The sequence below is a fragment of the Lacerta agilis genome, chromosome 10 (assembly GCF_009819535.1).
Source record: "Lacerta agilis isolate rLacAgi1 chromosome 10, rLacAgi1.pri, whole genome shotgun sequence".
NCBI classification, from domain to species: Eukaryota; Metazoa; Chordata; class Lepidosauria; order Squamata; family Lacertidae; genus Lacerta; species Lacerta agilis.
The window spans coordinates 19,814,390-19,837,322 of NC_046321.1; the positions used below are offsets into that span (position 1 = coordinate 19,814,390).

The following is a 22,933-nucleotide window of genomic DNA, read 5'->3' on the forward strand; positions in this document are numbered from 1 at the left end:
ATATTCAATATGGCAACGATCTGGCAATGCAATCTCTGAAGGACAACGAGGTGAGAAATTATTTAGAGGTGCGGCCTTGCCAAGGAAACCCAGGGCTCACCTCAAAGCCTTGCCTTCCTCCTGAGCAGCCATGAAGATTTAGCACACTGATAAGCAAACACCACTTTACTGAGGTGCAACTGTGGAAACTGAAGGGGAAGGAATGTGGAAAGCAAGTGTGAAGAAGGGAAAATGTTGGGTCAACATAAGGAAATTCAAAAGGTTCATGGCAAGGAGTTGTAGTAGGAAAATGTTTGGTGGGATTATGGATATCTGTGTTACTTTGTTTCTTCCCCTGAACTCTTCCTTCCTTCTTCTTCCAAGCAATTTCTACAGAGGAACACGGGAGATGTTCATGCTACTTGCTGAGAGCAGTAATAGTAAGTTTCCTTGGCCCATGGATTCCACAGACCTTTGAGTCTCCTTCTATTACCCCGCAGGCTAACATCTGGGAACATGAGAGTTCCGTGGCAAGTCTCCGTAGCCCTTAGAAATTGGTGGCATCTTCTCAGATATTTTGCATGAGAGCGAGAGATGCATGGATTCCATAAGCTCCTTCCTCACATGACACCCGAGAATGCCTCAGGCGCAGCCTCATGATCTCCTAGGGTTTTCTCTCTCACACACACCACAAATATCACACTGCAGTCTCTAGGTCCTCGTGGGGAACCACTTGGTGGTTCTGATGACTCTCCAAATACGAGGCTAGATCTGGGTCCCCGGCCTTCTGCGCCCTGTCTTGAGGTGTCCTACCCTACAATGAGAGAGAGACAGACAGACAGACAAAGAGAAGAGGGGCTTAGAAATAGCCTGGGGAACAACACAACACTGAGCAGCATCAAACCAAACAGATGCTTGGTTTGTTCGGCTACAACAAATGTGTTACCTTCTGACGTGAATAACTGAAATTAGAATAGTATCCTGTGTAGCCCTATTGACAGCCCCATTGTGTTTTTGTTTTGTAATGGTGGGCAGGCTGGTAGTTAGATGAGTCATCACACAGAGCAGCCCACCAGCTGTCTGGTTTGATTGGTCACAAAGGTGTAAGTTTGGTTTAAAGCAACAGTAGTCCCTGGCAGGTGGCGCTGTGGTCTAAACCACTGAGCCTAGGGCTTGCCGGTTGGAAAGTCGGCGGTTCGAATCCCCACGGCGGGGTGAGCTCCCGTTGCTCGGTCCCTGCTCCTGCCCACCTAGCAGTTCGAAAGCACATCAAAATGCAAGTAGATAAATAGGTACTGCTCCGGTGGGAAGGTAAACGGCGTTTCCGTGCGCTGCTCTGGTTCGCCAGAAGCAGTTTAGTTATGCTGGCCACATGACCCAAAAGCTGTCTGCAGACAAACGCTGGCTCCCTCAGTCTATAGAGAAAGATGAGCACTCAACCCCAGAGTCATCCGTGACTGGACCTTACAATCAGGGGTACCTTTACCTTTACCTTTAGAAAAAAAAAACTGATTTGCTAAGAGACCGTAGTCTCAATCATACTTACTTGGAAGTAAATTAATTATAATGAATGTCTGTGAGGGCCTTTTCTGAAACAGTTTGTAAATGAATGAATGAATGAATGAATAGATAAATAAATAAATAAAATGTTCACTTGGCACTTCTCAAATACACTTTTGCCGTTTCCCTGGCTGAGTCGGATGCGTGTTGGTTTCACTTGCCCACAGCATTGTTGAAATGGGTTTGTTTGGTTTGGTTACCTTGGAATCCGTTTTCCTCAATGACGCTCCTGCCTCCACCAATAACTGGCAGATGCCACGGTGGCGCTGGCAGGCTGCCTTGTGCAGTGCCGTCTCACCCCTGTGTGTGTACAACAGAGAAAACTATCAATAAGAAACACTTTTTTTGCAATTAATCACTTTTACCAGGGAACCTTTATAAATACTGCTGACACAGACACTTTTTAAAGTCTTGATCTCTGGCTCCTCGGTGCTGTCAATTGTGTTCATGGCTTTATTTTTATTTTTATTATTAGCATGCTTAAAGCAATGTACTGAATGCTAAGTTGCTGTCCAGACTAAAGCTCCAGTTTGAACCAGCTACAAGAATGCTCCCCCCCCACCCGCTCAATGAATTCCATCACCAAGCAAACAGTAGTGAGCTTCCCCCTTTCCTGCCTCTGAGTTACCCCTCTCCTCCCACATCCTCTGGCCTGTCTGTTTGGTTTCTGCCTGGGGGTTGTGCTCTTTAATTATTATTATTTTTGAAAAACACTTTAAATCTGGAATCATTTATATCACACAGTTCTTTGCCTTTTGGGACTGAGTGACACACTGCAACTCGAGTACTCCTTTCACGCCATCCTGGGGGAAAAGATATGCATTATGTCGAAACCTTGGTGCTCCAATTTAAATTAATATCAAAAGGCAACTTCAAGGCCATGTCTCTGCTTGGGCTTGAATCAAAGGCTTTAGCAGTGCCTGCAAATGCAAAATTGTAATTCTCATAGGCTGTCTAATGGACTGGTTCAGTTACAGGTAGGTAGCCGTGTTGGTCTGCCATAGTCAAAACAAAATAAAAAATAAATAAAATTCCTTCCAGTAGCACCTTAGAGACCAGCTAAGTTTGTTATTGGTATGAGCTTTCGTGTGCATGCACATGGTATCTGAAAAGTGTGTGCATGCACACGAAAGCTCATACCAAGAACAAACTTAGTTGGTCTCTAAGGCGCTACTGGAAGGATTTTTTTTTATTTTTTTTTATGTAATGGACAGGTTATTTGAGTCCCCATAATGGAACCTTTGCAGGTACAGAAGGGAATAAATTGTGCCTTTTCTTCAAAGGTAGAGAGCTGCTGGCATAAGCTAAGCAGAACCAAAGTCTATTAGCTATCTTTGCATTGCTTGGAAGCATTGGAGCTCTAGAGTTCTTGGGAGTGCTTTTTCTCCTACTCTTCCTTTTCTTTTCTTCCTAGGCTGCTACAGGAGCCACCAAAAAGACACCAGAGGGCATTAATTAATCTAGTACCACATTCGAGCTAAGCACTTTGTGTTTAATAGGATGACTGATGGCACTTAAGAAGATGTTTCAGAACAGGATTCTTGGCTCCCAGAATTTCTGATGAGTTTTACAAGGGTGCAATTAACTTGTTGGGAATGGGCTTTCTGATGTTTCACAAACCGGATTCTGCAATAGGCAGGTGAATGGATTTCGTATCAGATACAAACAGGTTCCGAATATAATGCATCAACTTTCAGATAAGAAGATGATGCAAATGCAGAGATTTTGATAGTCGCAGCATAACACCCGAGGTAAAAACCCAACACCAACAATGCTTTTTTCCATTTTTCAAATTCACGTTTCATCAAAGCATATCCTGAGACAAATTTTCACTTAACTTCAATGAAAACAAAAACAAAAAAACTATATTATACCCTTTACTTTTCTTCAGACAATGGGTGCAGTGAGGAGAAACCAGATATTATTTCCAATATTTCTAATAAAACGACTAGGATAATGATAGCAGAAAACACTGGGGGGAGGAGCAGGGGGGAAATTAAGACATGACTAATGTCACATACACAAATTCATAGCTGCATTAATTAATATGGAGTAACTTCTACTCCCTGGCTTCTGTCTCCTTTTCTGTTTTCATCCCTCCCCCCAAATTTCTTCCACAGAATTCAATACAGCATACGCAGGGTTCCTGGGCAACCTTCCATCTAGGCTATGACCATAAGACATACTTTCTTTACTTCATCAAGGCTGTTGCATCATTTGGCTTTCATCTACATATGGGGACCAATGACTGTTATGGATTAACAGGGGTAGCCAACAGGGGTAGCCCTTCAGAGGTTGTGAACTCCAACTCCTAACAACCCCAGCCAAGATGGCCAATGATCAGGCATGGAGGAAATAGTGTCTGTAACATCTGAAGGGCACCACACTGATTTCATTTATTTATTACATTTTATATACAGCGGTACCTCGGTTTAGGAACAGCCCTGTTTACGAATTATTCGGTTTACGAACTCTGCAAAATTGGAAGTAGTGTCCTGGTTTGCGAACTTTACCTTGGTCTAAGAACAGAATCCGAACAGTGGGAAGCCTCATTAGGGAAAGCGCGCCTCGGTTTAAGAACGGTTTCAGATTAAGAACGGACTAAGTTCGTAAACCAAGGTACCCACTGTACTGCCTTTCCCCTCCAAGGAGCACAAGGTGGTGTACATTGCTCTCCCCTCCCCATTTGTATCCCCATAACAACCCTGTGAGGTAGGTTAGACTGAGACAGTGATTGGCCCAAGGTCACCCAGTGAGCTTCATGGCTGTGTGGAGGTTTGGACCCTGGTTTACCAGTTACTAGTCCAACACTCTAACCACTACACCACACTGGCTTGTCTGCCCTAGATTAGAATCTCCATTTCAGTATATAATACGAAAGAGAGGGGAATAGTACATCTATCTTTGCAGTGTCTACTCTCCGTTTTCTATGCATTAACCACCGGAATTCACAGTACAAGAGGGAAGTTAGAAGAAGCTAGAGAAAAAAATCTGCATCGATCAATGTGAAGCTTGCCCCTTTATCTACATTTGCTCAGCAGTTTAGGAAAGACATTATTATGCAACTGGAAAGAAACACCAGGAAGTCACTGCTTTTTTGGATTATTTTAAGAGGTGCTGTTTGCTTGGTTAAGAAAAATAAAGGAGACCAATGCACACACCTAAAAGTGAGTTGGAATGAAACCAATGAAATAGAAGAGCCAAGTGGTCAGAACTTACGTTTCACTATCTGTCATATCCAGTAACTCAGAAGGACCTGTCAAAGGAAGCAAGGTAAATCACATGGCAATCCTCAAGTTCATCAACACAAAATGGATTCCGATTCAGGGGCATGCTGAGGAATTTCACTTCCTTCCCCTTTAGGTGGTACACATCAATACACTAAGTGGAAATAAATAATAATAATAATAATAATAATAATAATAATAATAATAATAATAATTTATTATTTATACCCCGCCTATCTGGCTGGGTTTCTCCAGCCACTCTGGGCGGATCCCAACACAATATGAAAAACATGATAAAAGATCAAACATTTAAAACTTCCCTAAACAGGACTGCCTTCAGATGGCTTCTAAAGGGCAGATAGTTGTTTATTTCCTTGACATCTGATGGGAAGGGGTTCCACAGGGTGGGTGCCACTACCGAGAATGCCCTCTGCCTGGTTCCCTGTAACCTCACTTCTCACAGGGAGGGAACTGCCCGAAGGCCCTCGGCACTGGACCTCAGTGTCTGGGCAGAATGATGGGGGTGGAGATGCTCCTTCAGGTATACTGGGCCGAGGCCATTTAGAGCTTTAAAGGACAGCACCAACACTTTGAATTGTGCTCGGAAACTTACTGGGGGCTAATGTAGATCTTTCAGGACCACTGTTATATGGTCTCAGCAGCCACTCCCAGTACGAAGAAATACAATGCAAAGTGTTAAAATTCATTGGTGTTTGGTGCCTATTGAGGCTGGTAGGGTGGGAAGAAGACCAGCAGTAGGTCAAGCCGGAGCCAATGGCAGGTAGGGCCAACTAATGCTAGTTTGCATCCTTCCTTTACTGCTGAGTTCTACAAGTGCAACCCCAAGACTAAGGAGAAGGCAGATGATGGTTAATGTCACCCTTTAAAGTGGTTGTAGGTATGAAGGCAGCCAGGTGGGGAGTGGCTGAGGTCAGTGGGGCAGTGCTTCATTCACCTTCAGTTACCAACCTCCATTGATAAAATTCTAATTTTGAATCTGGAAGAAATTTAGAATGTCTTTGTGTGGTCAAGCAGAGTCCCCCAAACCCCAGGCAGCCCCTGAGTGGAATAATGACACAAGACAACATGCTATAGGATTAAAATTAGGCCACAACTTTATTAAGATTCAGATGTAGGGAGACCTTGGCTCAGGCATTGGGCGTTTATCCTTCCCAGCTCCCCGGCCAGGAACCTGGGTAACTTCAGGGGATTAGGCTAGCTCTGGAGAACATATGTTCAAGCAGAGAGCCTGCCCCCGTTCGCCGTCGCTGGAGGGGGAGGGCAATGACAACCTCTGGGCGTATGGCCAATGCCTCCCCCCAAGACCCCTTTAATGAGAACCCTGGTATCGACGCCGCAATGGGGGCATGGGGTCACCGCCCCCCCATCCTTTATGAAGATGACTAAAGGATTCTGCCCAAGGCCTGCAACTGCCAAAGTTGTGATGTATTGCTACGGGAAAGGTGAAACCTGCCAATGCAGGTAAATTCTTTCCCGGCCCTTCAACAGCAGCCTTGACATAGCAGCGCCTGTGTACCTGTGGAGAAGAGTTTAACCTGCAAAAATGAAAAGATTAATTGAGGGAGTGGAGGGTGGGAGAAGCTCTGGAGCCCGGGTGGTGCTTCCCAGGTATGTAACACCTTCTATTGTGTGGGTCTGTGTTCCCTCCTCTTACCTGGCCAATCCCCCTGGCAACACCTCCCCCAGGCAGGATTGGGCGGCTGACTGGGTAGGCGGAGACCCCAGGTATCCAGCCCAGGAAGGTGAAACCAGCGCGAACTACCAGGAGCTGCTCTGGGATCCAGGCAGCTGAGCGCAACCACGCAAAATGTGCACCCCGTTTGATGCGGGGAACGGTCATTAAGGTAAAGAAGGCAAATGTAGAAATTTTGAGAGGATGGAGCTTAGGGACAGGGAGTCAGCCTTGCTTTTTAGCCCAGTTCCCCTTTACTTGTTTATTATTTAGTTTGATCGTTTCTTGTTTTGTCGCTGTCATTTATAAAGTGTCTAAAATTGTTAAGCAACAAACAGAAAGTTAAAAAAGAAAAAGAAAACATCAACGCACCTAGGGGTTTGCCAACTAAAGATAAAGATACAATATGGTGGTGGCGGGGAATCAAATGGAAAGGAGAGTTAATTAGTTGATCCAGTGAAAATTATTCAGTAGTAAAGCCCACTGAGTTAAATGGAGCTTACTCCCAAGTAAGGATGCATAAATGTGATATGTTTAAAGGAGGTTTGAAGCACACGCACACAGCCCTGGCTGTAGTTTGTCAGAGCTATAACTCCCAGCATGCTTAGCTAACCACAGTTCCCAGGATTCTTTGGGGTGAGGGGGGTTCTTAAAACGTATAGTGTGCATGCAACCTAAATGTGCATGGGATTTCAGCCTTTTTTCTCAAATGCCTGCCTCTCCAGCAACCATCTCATGTCCCCCCCCCCCTCTGATTCCTCCCCTTTTCTGGACCTCGCTTTCTTATATATATCAATCTCCCCTTTGCTGCCAGACGACCATTCCAAATCCTCCTCTGACTCAGGACAAAAGCCGCACAGATGTGGGAAAGGCTGGCACTGGGGAAAGCTAGTGGCACTGTCATCCTGCCACAGCAGGGAGCTGGCTGCTTTTACCCAGGGACAAGAAGCAAAGGAAAGGAGGAGGGGAGAGGGAAGGCCAAGGAGAAAGGGAGTGCCAACTAACCCAATGGAAATCCGGAAGGGAAATGCATGAGTGAGATTTCTATCAAGGAAAACAGCAGGGAGGGGGGAAAATAAAAACAAAACAGGGAAAGAGAAAGAGAGAAATGTGCAGGGAGGTGGAGAAGTGAAGAAAAGGATCAGGGAATTAAAGGAAGAATTGCGAGGGGAATCTCGGCTGAAAAGAACTCAGAAGGGGAAAGCAACAGGAGGGTGCCCTGTGGGGGCCGCTGTCTGTCCTTAACAACTCCAATTGTCATCCCGTCTCAAATTCATAATTCTTCCCCCTTTATCCTGCCTTTAGCTGCACCACACACACAAACACATACACACTGTTGGTTTCCCAGGAAGCAAAGCACGGCAAAATCCCTATGGTGCTGTGTGTATGTGGGCCAAGAAGGTGGGGCAAAGATGTGGAAAATCAGGCATCTGCCCCCTCACAAGGAGACAAAAGAGGAAGCTAAAGGTTCCCATTTCAGCCAGATTTCCAAACAACATGGCACCCATAAATGCAATCCCCTCCTTCCCAATCAACCCTCTTTCTTAACACAGACAACATTAAGCCTCTGTCTTCCAACCAAGAATAATGCAGTTACTCAGACCCTCTTCACATGCACTCCAAGCTACGGGAGATGCTTTTCTCCATGGCGATATCCCATCCATCTATGTCATGTGTGAATATGCAATCCCATGGGTGGGAGCTGGCAGGTGGCGAAGACCCATACAATTGATTCTGCTTATGTGACTGCACTAATAATGAGGGCTGTGCGTTTGATCTGGAGAAACCTCAATACCCAAACCAAACTGAGGAGATTCATATGGTTCCCCGGTCATCTAGCAACTTGCAAGAGAAACTAAGCAATGGAAGGATCCCAGGTCTGTGTTTATCAACATGCTACTTTGTATGTTGTTGTCAAAAAGCATCTCCCAGGCTGCAAAGAGCCCTGCACTGCTGCAAGTGAGTCCAGAGTTCTCCTTTAAAAACTTCTCCTTTTTTCATTGGAAAGGAAGTCCAAGCAGATGCCATTGAGCACCTCACTAATATAAGATAAACCGCCCCATCCCCTATTTTCCCCCTTGAAGCTCTAGTCACTCATCCCACATTCTTCAGAGGCATGTACTGAGGCCACTGCCTTCAAATGGCTGAAATAGACCTGCTGCTAAGGTCATCACAGCACCACATCAAAATGTATGGCTGTCTACTGAAGAAGTGCCAATATGCTTCAGCCTTTCCAAAGGGAACATACGGAACCAGTTGGTCAGAGACTTTATGCATCAGTTGCATGAAGGGAGAGTGAGATTGTGCTGGTTGCTCTCCTTCCAGGCCTGCAGGCAGCATCAGTGACACTCTTTCTTAGTTCCGTGTTAGTTCATCATGTTGTTATTGAACAAATAAGGTTTGTGGTGAGACACAAGCCAAAACATGTGTGCATCACTGGCAATAATGGTTCTACAATACCACTACCAAACATCTGAAAAGCTATTGTCTGTGCATTTTGCCAGTGGAAAGGCTAGACCGAGTGATTTTTTTTACATGTGTGCCTTCCAACCAGGTAATTGATCAGAGCCAATAAGGCCCCTTGAATGTGAAGCATAGCTGTCAACTTTTCCCCTTTTTTAAGGGAAATCCCTTATTCTGAATAGGATCCTCGCAAGAAAAGGGAAAAGTTGACAGCTATGTTGTGAAGAGCTTGGCACCCACCCCCTCACTCACCATGGTCTAGGATGTACTTCACAATCTCGCCATGCCCAGTCTTGGCTGCGTGGTGAAGCAAGGAACAGTGGTCAGGTCCTTGGATTAACAGATTAGCTCCTTTTTTGCAGCAGTCTATGAACTGGAAGATAAATGCGTAGAGAAAAGTCTAAATTATGTGAAGTCGTGCTTTCCTTTTGCAGATGTGGCCTTAAACAAACTGCATTGCTAAAACAGAAATAGCTGTTAGGCAAATGTTTGTTGGGCTTCCAGATTCAGCTCTGAGCAATGGAGAAATATGCAAGTATCTTTAATAGCATTTCATGAACAAATACGCCTTAAACTGTAATATAAAATAGGTTGGACAATGGCCTATTAACTTTGTGTTAAATTTATTTGTAACTGAGATGAGGAACCTCTGGCCCGTTGGCCTGTTTGGTCTCACCATGTCTCTCCATTTGGTCCCCCAGGCCATTTTGGACAAGCCACCACTCGCCTGTCCTGCACCAGGGATGTCTGGTATGGAGCAGGTAAAGTTCCAGCTGGGCTGAAAAGTGGTTTGCTGGCACGACTGATCACCTGATGGATAGCACCTGCAAAAGCCTTTGCAATGAACTTTGAAGCCCTGCCCACCAGCTGATTGTCGGGGCTTCAACACACAGCACAGGGCTCTCTGAATACACCAACAATCAGATGAAGCCCAAATAACCTTCAGCATAAGAGCCCATCCTCCCTAGGCCAGTGAAAGTTCTGAGAACTGGTTTGCGTGTGATGGTTGTAGAAAAAAAAATGCTGCACGCATTAGCTGTCACCGTGACAATTGAGTTGCATGCATGCCAGGTAGATAAGAGCAATTGAGGAGGGCATGGAGATGGGCTTGTGGGAAATGTGGGGTGGAGAGAGTCCTGGGAGCTGCTTAGAGAGGCCTGGTAGGTCTATATTTCGTCCTGCTTGTGAGCCTTCCATAGGTATCTCCTTGGCCACTGTGAGAACAGGATGCAGGACTTGATTCTTATATTACGTTCTTCACAAAAATGTGTCTCCCAGGCCATTTCACAAGCTTCACAAAGAGAACACTTTAAAGCACTGAGCCAGTTCCAATTCATGGATTGCAATTATTCAGAAGCAAGAACTTCTCATGGCACAGCCCACCTCAAATTCTTGTGTGAATGAATAAGAATCCTAGTCTGTGGTCAGAAACCACATAAAATGTCCAAGCTAAGCAGATTTAGGTCTGTTTAGGAGCATCAATTTCTGTTCCATGACGGGCAAAAGGTGGGATATAAATGTAAGAGAATCAATAACACGGCATAACGTCATTTATGGCAGTGATCCCTTGATCAGAAAAAAAATGTAACCTCTGAAATGTGCCTTAGTTATTGAAAAACAGGTGATGCAATGACATAAGCAGCAGTTGGGGAGGGGGAGAAACTCTCCCCATCCTACCCCAACAGGAGAGATATAGGAGAGGCTTGGCATTCCTGGAACATGCTTAATATCTGAACTGCATTCACAGCAAATACTGAAATTGCAATGAAGTGCAAAGGAGAGCAGAAACTAATGTACTATTAGACTGGCCATATATCAAATCATAAGATGATAGACTGTGGTGCCTGTTACTTACTTGGGTAGCTGCTTGCATCTGCACTGAACTATGCGTTTAGGAGTGTTTTGATGTTGTAGTATTGCTAAGACTAGTCTCTTGGGGAAGTTGTGAGTTTTTAGCATTTAATAGTAATTCTTCAGCTTATAAAGTAACTCGGTATCCTTGAGGGTGGATGTGTTGTGCAGGCCTTGTAGGTATTACTTTATTTCACTGGAGGCATTAAATATTTCCAGATATGACTGGAGACATTTTTGTTCCAACAAGCTTTTCCAGCAAGATGAATAGATCTCTGTCATGGATATCCACTTCCTGTTTTTTTCTGAGCTGCTGATCTTTTCTGTTCCGTTTTAAACTGTTTTCTAGCTGGTTTTGCTGCATTCTGTACATTGCTTTGAGATGACTGTGGAAGGCGCTTAAAGCATACTTATGTACGTACTTGCACTCGATGAGATCTCTTGTTCTAAAAGTGATTCTAGTTGGCATTTGGTGATCAGATATGTACCCATTTGGAGTTTGAAGGAGGATAACAAATTATCCTGGCCTCAGTTATCCATGCTTTGATAACCTCCAGGCTAGACTACTGTAATGTGCTAGATGTGAGACTGCCTTTGAAGACTGTTCAGAAATGATAAGTTAATGCAGAATGGGAATGGCCATTATGAACAGACTGTGCCTGGACTATACTATACTAACTGCACTCACTCCCAAAGCATTTCTGGGCCCAGTTCAAAGTGCTGTTTTGACCTTTCATAGCTTAGGGTCAAAGCACCCATATACAGTGGTACCTCAGTTCTCGAATGTAATCCGTTCTGGAAGTCTGTTTGATTTCCGAAATGTTCAAAAACCAAGGCACAAAGGGCTGGCTGCAAGTTCAACAGGAAAAATTGAAAAACACACAGCGGAAGCTGTTAAACCGAGGTACCACTGTATGAAGATCTTGACTAGAGGGCCTCCTGCTAGTGCCTCCATCATCTAAGGCAGGCTTTGCCAACCTGGTGCCCTCCAGATATTTTGGACTACAACTCCCATCAGGCCAAGCCAGTTTGGCAAAGGCAGGTCTAAGGTGAGGCATTATGGCAATGATACCCCAATTCTTCTCTCTAGTGAGGTTTGCCTGGTGCCCATCTTAATGTCCTGGTTTAATTTTCCAAATATTTAGATACAAATGTAAGCTAGCCATTTTAATCGTGTTCATAGATTCTGTGGCTTTCGGGGGGTTGTTCTATTTCTCTATGTTTACATTTTTAGATATTTTTTATCCCTTCTTTGGTACATCATCCTTGACATATAAAAACTTGTATTAAATAAATAAATGGTAATAATAACAACCATGTAAGGGGTATAGGGAATATCAATGAGGATGCATCAGAACTTATTTTACTTACTTTTAGAAAATCACCAGCTATTACTGACTGTAAAAGTGCTGCAAAGAACAAAAAGAGGACATTAGCATTAATAATCATTCTTGAAACAAATGCAGTCATGTTGCCCAATTGTGATAATTAATACAAAATAAGAGGCTCACCCCCAAAGGCCTTATATTCTACAGACATGACCTTTCCAGGCCATTGCTATGCATTGCAACTTAGATTTAAGGGCATTTTCACACCCGAAACACATGTCTCTCTCTTTTCTCTCAGTTGTGAAAAATGGCAGCTCTGGATTTGGTGCGGTGCGGGCAGTTCTCCTGCACATGGCATCGAGCCGAGGAGGTGCAAATTTGAGAGGATCGACAATTAAGAAGATCCATTTGGGGGCACCAAATTTTGACCTTGCACAAGATGGCATATTATAGAAGATTGCCAAAGTCCGGCCCTGAAAATCGTCTCATCACATTGGTCCCTGTTTCACACATTATGTAACAACAAACCCATATTTGCCCCTGAGTGCAAGGAGTCGCTGAAATTACCAGAACTCTGGTGAATGTACCTGTATAACCCAAATATTTTCAAATATCCACTTGCCACATAAGCACTTTACATATTTAGGGGTACACCAACCAATGTAACATGTGAAAAGGTGCTTAGTGACATGCTTAACCAGTAATTGGTTCTTATGGAAGGCTTCAATTCAAGGAGGGCCATAGCTCAGTTGTGGCACATCTGCTTTGCCAGCAGGAGGTTCCAGGTTCAATTGTCAGCATCTCCAGGTAGGGTTGATAATGTCCCCTGCCCCAAAACTTGGAGAGCTGCTGCCTGTCAGTGTAGATAGCACTGAGCTAGATGGAGCAACAGTGTCTCCGAACATTTTTACACATCACCTGGGAAGACAGGTGAAATAATTCCAGTGTACTGGAAGAAGCAAAGATCACCAGTGTTGAAGCAATGATTCTTCAACATCAACTTTGTTGGACTGCTCATGTTGTGAGTATGCTTGATTATCGTCTTCCAAAGCAACAACTCTATTCCAAACTTAAAAAAGCATAATGCTGGATAATGCTGGTGGTCAGCAAAAGAGACTGTTCAAGGCAAATCTTTAAAAATGTAGCATAAACACCAACAACAGGAAAACATTGGCCTGAAAGCGCTCCAATTGGAGAACAGCCTTTACCAAAGGTGTCATGGGCTTTGAAGACACTCAAACTCTGGATGAAAGGGAGAAACGCACTAAGAGGAAGGCACACTTGGCAAACCCTGACCGTGATCAACTCCTGCCCGGAAACCTATGTCCCCATTGTAGAAAGATGTATGGATCCAGAATTGGCCTCCAAAGTCACTTAATGACTCAAAGTTAAGATATGTTCATGGAAGACAATCTTACTTGGCAATGAGAGAAGAAGAAGAAGAAGAAGAAGAAGAAGAAGAAGAAGAAGAAGAAGAAGAAGAAGAAGAAGAAGAAGAAGAAGAAGAAGGCAGCTTCCTATCTTTCTAAGAAACCATATAAAGGATGTTAAGCCAACCTTTTCACCCTCGAGAGCCACATTTCCTCATGTGCAACCTCCCAAGCGCCACATGCCAGTGGGGGGTGAGGCTACAGCCAAAAGTGGGTGGAGCCACAGATACGACTCTTGCTATGGTACAGTAAAAGTCAGAAGTTCCTACATACAGCCATACTTCATCCTCCTTTCTCTCCATGCTCTATCCAGGCAAGGAAGAGGCACCATCATAATTCAAGGGTAAATTCCAGCCAGGAGAAAACCAATTGAGGAGGGTTCGGAGCAGAAAAATTGAGGAGGGTTTCCTGGGAACGTGGTTTGAGAATAGTCAGGGGTGCCAGATGGAGAGGAATGGGGGGCTGCATTTGACCTCTGGGACTGAGAAGCCCTATCCCTGATTTATAGTTTGCCCATCACCATGCAGTTTCAAGGTGGGTTACATTCAAGGTCAACACTAAGCCATCACTTAGACCATATCAAAGAGCAAGCAGAAACTCTGCAGATGGAGCTATGCTCTGCAGAAATAAGCATCTTGAGCAGCCAGTGATGGAGTGAGACACAACTTAGCAGGGAGGGCATATCACAACCCAGAGGCCATCACAGTGAAGAACCTCTCATGCACCACAACCCAATGAACTTCAAAGGTCAACTGTAAAATTGCAAAAAAAGGAGAAATGCCAATTTCAAAGGCATATCAGTTCACCTATTGTTTAAATAGGTATAGTTCTGATGGATTTGCCTTTAGATGAGAATTGAAATTATTTCGCTTCCCCCAAATATCACCTTTCCCTAGTGCAGAAATGCAACTGACTCTAGTGCCACCATATTCCTGACTAGAAACCCTCGCCTCAACTGGAGTCTGAAAAATGAAGAAGTGCAAGCAAATTGGCAGAGAATTTTCTCTGTGCAGTGCTGGGCTGGCACCTCTGTGGAGAGAATTCCACAAGGAGCTCATTATTACTCCAGGAATAACACCACAAATGTGTAAAAGGGAGAGGGAGAAAGAAAGAAACCACTGCAGGAAGAACTGAAGGACGCAAGCAAAGAAACTAACCAGTGTTGTTCACTCAGAGAGAACCATGTTTGCGATAAAAGATCCAAATGCTTCTTGCATCAGACTTTTGTGTAAGAGTCTCAGGGACATTTCCTTGCTTCATCTCCCATGTGCAGCACAGGAAAATGTAACATCCAAACCAAAAGAGTTATAAGACAACCAATAAAACTACAGTAACTCTTAAGGCAGATTTCATGACAACTTATTTACAGGTTTTCCGAAAAGCACCTAGCAGCTCTATTAACTGGGACACATGTGTTGCTTTGCTGGGTGTTGTGGAGTTGGTGGCTTGTTTCTAAAGGGGCAGATAAATGAATAAAAGGGGTGTGTGTAAGAGGGGAGAATATTTTCCTGTTCAGCAGATACTATACCTCCAGCAGGTTCAACCAAGCAACTTTTTCAAGTCTACTTGTGGAAACTCTCCTTCCAAAATTACCTATTGCTTGCTTTATAAGGTAAAGGGACCCCTGACAGTTAATTCCAGTCGCCAACGACTCTGGGGTTACGGTGCTCATCTCGCTTTACAGGCTGAGGAAGCCGGCGTTTGTCTGCAGTTTTTCTGGGTCATGTGGCCAGCATGACTAAGCTGCTTCTGGCGAAACCAGAGCAGTGCATGGATGCACCGTTTACCTTCCCACCAGAGCAGTACCTATTTATCTACTTGCACTTTGATGTGCTTTCAAACTGCTAGGTTGGCAGGAGCTGGGAGCTCACCCCGTCGCGGGGATTCAAACTGCTGACCTTTTGATTGGCAAGCCCAAGGCTCAGAGGTTTAGACCACAGAGCCACCCATGTCTTAAAACACAACTCAATAAGATGTATGGGGTATAAATAGTAAAATTATCATTGTGGAATGGGACGTCCCTATTTTCATTGGAGAAATGTTGGAGGGCATGTAAAACTGGTATAGCATGGTGGTTAAGAGACTGAGATGTGAATCATGAGAGCTCCAGTTCTACTCTTGCCTTTGCCAGATAGTCTACTAGATAATCTTAAGGAAGCTCTTCTCCTCCAGCCTCAGTCCCCCTATTGTTGGGGGACAACAATACTTCATTTACCTGAAAGGACAGTTGTAAGGATTTCAACTGGCCAATGCATGTAGAGTGTTTTGAACTTTTGAAATCACTATACTGAGGTTAAGTATTATTTATTATCACATTTATTTATTGAATATTGTATTGCTAAACTTTTATAAATTGTTATCTATGAAGACATTGCTTGGAGACCTCAAAGCAACAATTCACATGCAACCTATTTTCTCACACTGGAAGCACAGATCCATAAATCCATAAAACTCAGCTTGCATTGTTAGCCTTCATTATTTCTATTTTTGTCTGTACAGTTCCGAAGGGGAGATGGAGCTGTCAATACGCTGGGATTTTAAAACCCAAATGAAAATTTCTCATCTAAACAATAATAGAGCTATTCATCCATTACAAGCATCCCTGGAAGTGTTAACTTTACTCCCTCTGCTGGCCATGAACGAAAACATCTTGTCCCTAGAGAATTCCACTTGCTTTTCATGAACATTAAGGGGCGGTAATGCATGTTGGTGCGTGATGCCCGCAAAAATTTCTCCAGTTTGCCAATGCATCCCCCCACACCCCTAAAAGTTGCTGGTCCCTGCTTTAGAATATTGATTGCCAGATAGGGTGGCTTTGTGTCCTATTCAACACGGGGCAGTCCTCTTTTCGTAGGGACTCCCTTTTTAAAGGGCTGCTCAGTCCAGGTCCAGCTTAAAAAGAAAGAACCTTAAGAAGGGAGAGCAGGGGCCTTGAAGTTGCCCATCAATGAAGAAGAGGAGGAGGAGGAGGAGGAGGAGTTTGGATTTGATATCCCGCTTCATCACTACCCGCAGGAGTCTCAAAGCGGCTAACATTCTCCTTCCCCTTCCTCCCCCACAACAAACACTCTGTGAGGTGAGTGGGGCTGAGAGACTTCAGAGAAGTGTGAATAGCCCAAGGTCACCCAGCAGCTGCATGTGGAGGAGCGGAGACGCGAACCCGGTTCCCCAGATTATGAGTCTACTGCTCTTAACCACTACACCACACTGGACAGCAGACTGAACAGGCAACCTGCTGCCCTGCCACTGTCTCTTCCACTATGTTGAGATGCCCTGCACATACTCTATAGAGATTTAATACATGTATACCGGTACATATAAATGAGCACCTGTGAGTTTTATGCAAATCAGAGTCCTCTTTTCTGGTGATACCATTCCTTTTTGTTGGGAAAGTGAGTGGCCGCCCATTTGTTAGCTGCCCTGACTCACAGAATCATAGAACTGTAGAGTTGGGAGGTACTCCCGAGAGTCATCTAGTCCAACCCCCCTGCAATGCAGGAATCTCAGCTAAAGCATCCGTGACAGATGGCCATCCAACCTCTGCTTTAAAAAATCTCAAAGGAAGGTGAGTCCACAACCTCCCGAAGGAGGCCTTTCATTATTCAGAATAGTGGTTTGCACGACCGACTAAGAAAGATAACAACACAATGAAATTCAAAACAGTAACCATAAATTGCACATTGATTTGCAATTCAATTAAAACTGTTTAGCCTAAAAAATTCAACAAAATTGATGGAGTTGATACCAGCTTTTTCAAAGCTAGATAGTCATTTACACCCTGCCCCCCCTGTCTCTTCACTTGCCTTGTAGCACTGCCCCCCAGGTAATCTCACTGCCCCCCACTCCACCGGGGGACAGTACCACCTACTTTGGGAACCACTGTTCTAAACTATGTGAGCATGGATGCAACTCAGGCTTCAAACCATTGAAAATTGGCTTGGCTCTCAGCTCTAGGAAAAAAGAATCTGGCTGGCACTATCAATGTGCAATTATGGGCGAAAGGAGGCCTTTAAATATGCATTTATTCAGAGGGCGACAAGTGTTGCTGCCACACAATACAGAGCATGAATTATGCACACGTTTTATCATGCCATAAAGTATCTCCAGGCCTTGAAGATGTCACCAAGCATTATTCCATTCAACAAACACGGAGACCAAGTCATTATTTTCTTGACTTTTCCCTAAGATGAGCATTTGCAGCAAGAAATAGAAGTGCTTTAGTGCTCTTTGATTGGGTAAGTGGATTTGCTATACACAGGCACATACACACACACACAGTCCACAGAAAACCTTGTGTGACTGACAAAAGTGCAGACCTAAGGCTTCTACCCATCTAACAAACTGGCAAAATACACTGTTGGCAACACGGCACATTTCTCTGGGCTGGCTAGATCATCAATAGACCTCCATTCTTCTAGCGGGGAGAAGCCGGGGGGATGAAAGAGGTAACTTGCTTTTCTATGCATTTTTAAACCATTGTGCTCTTTGCTGAAGCTGCCAGTGTTAAAAAAAAAAAATCCCCAAAAACGAATCCCTGTCAATTAGGTAAACCTTGCACAATCGGCATTGTTAAGAAACAGACTCTCTCTTTCAGAAAAGTTGGGACACTGGCAACAGATGTTGGACTGAAAGAATAAGTTCTGTTCACTGTAATTTACAACAAGCCAATGCCCTAGAGCTGCTGCTACTGTTTATTTATTTTTAATTTTTTTTAAGCACTGCTTAGCTCTGAAAAGGTGCTCTCACAGTTACCTATCTGGCTGGTAGCTCTAGCACAGCTTTCCCTTCTCATTTTCCCCCCAATCAGTCTACAAAAGCCACCCTAAACTGCAGTAATTTCATTTCACATAGCACTGCAGAGGAAACTCTAAAACTGCAATGAAAGCATACATGGTGGCTACAAGATGTGGCTCTCATAGTCGCCATAAGAATTTCCACTTCATATGCGAGCATGTACTAAACTGGAAGTTGCCAACCTTTTTGGACCAGTGGACACGTTTTGAGAGTGTGCTGCAGGCACCAGTCATAAAATGGCTGTCATGGGGAGTGAGGAACAACACAAAATAAGAGACAACCACCCACAACCATCAGACTTCAGCTATGTCTTGCTGGTCCTGATTGTGGAAATCACACAATACTGATCACACACACATGGTGATGCTGCTGCTAATAGCAACAGGGAGCATTCCTCAGTACCAGGGAAAATATACAAGGCGGCCATAGCACATTCGTTTCACATAAATTGCTTAGAAGGTACCTGCCTTTCTTACTCCATAACTTCATGAGGGCTAGAATCATAGAATTGTAGTGTTGGAAGGGACCCTGAGGATCATCGAGTTCAACCCCCTGAAATGCAGGAATAGGCAGCTGTCCTATACAGGATTCAAACCTGCAACCTTGGTGTTATCAGCATCATGCTGTAACCAACTGAGCTACCCAGGCTGAGATACTTGCTTCTTCTTTTTAAATGAAAGCTCATAGTCTTGGGAAGCTGTCCGGGGCACCAGTGAATGCCTTGGTAATCCCAGTTTGCTTAAGGTAGGTGACACAGATTAAACTAACCAAATATTAAACTAACCAAAACTAAACTAACCCAGTGGGGTCAGTTTATCAGTTCTGGGGTTGTAGTGCAATGTCTTAAAACATTATCATTTTAAATTGGAGGTCAAAAGTTCGAATTCCCCAGTATGTCACATTCTCGTTTCAGCTCATTCACTTTCAATAGTGAGCATTCTTTTTTTTTTTTAAACAGAATTTATTAGCATTTTCATAATATAACACAAACCCAACCCCACACCTACAAATACAAAAACAAATACAAATACACATAATGTCAGGATTCTTCTTCTTATCTATATACCTTGCAAAAAAAAAAAAAATTTCTAGTTCTGAATCTTGACGTTTGACTTCCCCCGCCTATACACCTTCGGTTTTAAATCAATATACTATTTCCTTAACTTTTCTCTATAAAAAATTTAACTTTACTTAAAAAGAAAAAACACAATTGTCTTAATCTTTGCATTATAACCTAGATCTTAACCAAGTATTCTTATAGCTAAACTTATTTCTTCTATCCTTTATCATGCTGCTTTTGACTTAAGATTCAATATCTCCTTACTTATTTAAAATAAACTTGTAATTAACAGACTTCACACTCCGATTTCGGATACCATGGCAGACCATTTGGATTATACATTTAATATTTCAACCCACTCCCCCTCTGTCCATTGTCTTTTTCTGTCTTTCACCAGAACCAAATCTCCAATTGTCTTCCTCTAAGTGTCCACAGGTCCAGGCAGCTTCCACAACAAACCCCGCATCGAGCCTCAGGGTGTTCATCCCCTCCATTCTGGGTTTCTCCGTTTCTTTTTCTTCTTCTTCTTGTAGAAATCTTAATTCCATGTCCCTTGCCCCCGAGCTGCCACCTCGGAGTCTGGATATTGTAAATTTTCCCGTTCCAGGGCTGCCACCCCCAGAAACCGGCCCCCCTTCCTTTCGGAGTTGCCCAGCCATCTCAAACCATCCTTCAAGCGCCCCTCCCAGCTCTTTGCCAAAGTTTGTTTCCATTGTGTAAAACTTTTGAAAAGCCTCTTCTGTGGAAAGTAAGTCCTTTTCATTTATAATTCCACTCAAAACTTGTAGTTTTCGATTAAGCAGTTCCAGTTTCAAGACAGTAAGCATTTCCTCATCCTTTAAACCAGAGTTCAATACCAGTGCGATCGCAAAATCCAGCATTTTAGGAGGGAGGGTGAGTATCAAGTTTCAGTTCCTGTCTCTTCCTTCCTTTGTTTCAGTTTTTCCCCACGAAAGTCCAAGTCGTCGCCATTTCTCCGATGCCGGAGTATAAAGACCAAAACTTCAAATGGAGATATTTTTTCCCCAGTTAACCCCCGAAGGGAAATCTCAACAGTCTCAGTTTTCAAATTCCAGATACTTTCTATCGATTGTTGTAGCAGCAGTCACTTAAAGAGTTAATTCCTTTCATCTCCCGAAGGGAGGGAGGCGGGCTGCCTTTCTTCTTTCCCCCAGATCGTTCCAGGAATACAAAGAGTCAATCAATTACTCACCGCCTCTGGGTTCTTAACAGCTCATTAAGGACAGGTAGAACTTAGACGCTCATCACAGGCTTTGTCGCCGCATTTACATCCCGGTTGGGGCATGTCCCCTATAGCCCGGCTCCGTCGTCCCTTCACCCCCACTCCCCCTTTACAGGGGGAGCGGGGGAAGGGTTCGGAGCCACAACGGGCACAGCCGGGGAGCCCAGGGTGCGGGACGCTCTTCCCGCACCCCAACCGGAGCCCCGCTATGCGGCTGCAGGGCTCCTAACCCCCGGGATGGACTGGGTGCTTCGCAGCCGAAGCAGCCCACGACCACCCGCAATGGCGTCAGCCGCCGGAAGTCGTGAGCATTCTTAATATAGGCTTGATCTAGACACATCAAAGAAGCGTTTCAGTTAAACGCGTTGCAAAATTTGCATGAGAAATCAGGTTGGCAAAAACGGAACTCCACAGCACCACCTGGTGTCACAGTGTTAGGATGTATAAACAATGCATATAAAGCAATTTTTTTTCTTTTCCAGTGTAGCTGAGTCCAAAGCCTTAAACTTTATTTTAATGCTTCACTTTAAAAGTTGCTATTTTTAAAATTAACTGACACTTTTAGTGGAAATCTTTGCAAATGAATACAACTCGTAACATTCATAGGCATACCTTGAACTGATAAAAGGCAGAGACACTTTGTGGGACTACAATTTATAACCTCTTGATATGAGCCATTGTTTTGAGACAGTGCCTCAAATAACATTTCTATTCTTAGAAATAGCAATGTCTTAAAGCCATCACACTACAGTTGCAGACCTGATAAATGGAGTGTTTCCTTTATTCCTGTAGTCCTCATTCAACAAGGATAGATGAAAGAAAGTCTCTCCCCGCCCCAACTCCTCACCCTCTCTCTTGTTAGATGAACAGTAGCAAGCCAGAAAGTGTTTAAAATGTAGGGGGCAAGACAAAAGGGGGGGGGCTTACAATGGTGCAATCCCGTACATGCATACGCAGAAGTAAGCCTCACTTAGTTCAAAGGAGCTCACTACCAAGTAAGCGAGTATAAGATTGCAGTCCAGACAGAGCATACTTATACCACATCTTCCCCCAAGTGGAATGTTTTATTTTTTCGTTAATTTTTCCTCAGCCTTTTTACACACAGAACACAAAGTGGCTTACATAAAACCAGAATAATTCAAGCAAAGTAAATATAGTACCTTACATCTAAAAAAGAAATGAAAATTCAGGAAGAATTTGTGCATATGTTTATTCTAATTTTTTATTTTATAAAAAAGAGTTTATTTCTGTGCCTTTAAATGAATGGGGAACAATGCTTGGCATGCAGAAGGTGCCAAGAGCAATCCTTGGCATCTCCAGATAGGAGAGCTGCTACCAGTCAGTGCAGACAGTACTGGACTAGATGAGCCAACTTGCAAAGTAGAGGTGAGAGCCAATTCAACATTATGTTGCTTAGGTGTACACCTAGCAATGTAGTGTGTGAATGACACATATGTATCAATAGGACGCACCCATCTGAGAACCAGGATTGGCTGTTGCTTCCCCTACATGTGTGCAGAGGATTACAGAGCCTTCAGAGCATGTGAAAGGGTCCTCATTGCGAAGGTGTAGAGTGAAAATTTTCTTGTCTAAATCAAGGATGGGAAACCTTTGGCGCTCTATTTGTTGTTGGACTACAACTCCCACCATTCCTCTACTTGTTGGACTACAACTCCCATCATCCCTCATTGTGCCTCCTGGGGCTGATGGGAGTTGGTGCCCAACATCAATACCTGGAGGGCGTCAGGTTCCTTTTCTTAGCCCTGGTTTAAGAAAAGTTGTGAGCAACCAGAGCACCAGACTCGCTGGCTTCTCCAATGTATTCTGTAAGATAACCATTTAAAGAAGATGAAAACTAACCCAAGGACAAGTTGATGCCACTTTTGGAAGCGATGAAAAGGGAGAAAATAGTTGTCAAGCTGAAAGAAAGATGGGGGTTGGGGAGGGATTATGGGAGCAGGAAGACGAAGGAGATGTGTTAGTGGAGAGAGTACGATTTTGGCTGGCTATCCCATGCACTTCATTAAAACAGTGTTATGTTGGCAAGGGGAGAAGAGCAATTGAGTAATGGCACATTTAAAAGCAAACCCAGAATGAAAGGCTAATCAAGGCTTCGTATGCAAATGCTTTCACTCCTAATTGCAAAAACTGCTGGCCCACTCAGAAAGCATTTGACTGGAGACTGAGATTCCTCCTTTCTCCTTTGTTTGAAGGGCTTCTTGACCCTCCTTTGTTCTAAGAGAATACTTAGAAGTGAGAAATGAAAAAAAAACAAGCAGCCTTAATGTTTTTAGATGCAGAGAAA

General features: G+C 43.8%; 1 protein-coding gene across 7 annotated transcripts in view; it reads right to left on the reverse strand.

Moving 5' to 3' along the window:
* Window positions 1-347: 347 nt before the first annotated feature.
* Window positions 348-22,933, reverse strand: part of DGKI (diacylglycerol kinase iota) — a 240,820-nt gene continuing 218,234 nt past the window's right edge. For all 7 annotated transcript variants that reach the window (XM_033162115.1, XM_033162118.1, XM_033162117.1 and 4 more), the window contains 5 exons: window positions 12,145-12,182; window positions 9,175-9,295; window positions 4,759-4,795; window positions 1,740-1,839; window positions 348-793 (listed from right to left, as the gene is read on the reverse strand). In XM_033162115.1, the coding sequence (XP_033018006.1) occupies window positions 677-793; window positions 1,740-1,839; window positions 4,759-4,795; window positions 9,175-9,295; window positions 12,145-12,182 (413 nt within the window). In that variant the 3' untranslated portion in view covers window positions 348-676. The remainder of the gene's footprint in view (window positions 794-1,739; window positions 1,840-4,758; window positions 4,796-9,174; window positions 9,296-12,144; window positions 12,183-22,933) is intronic.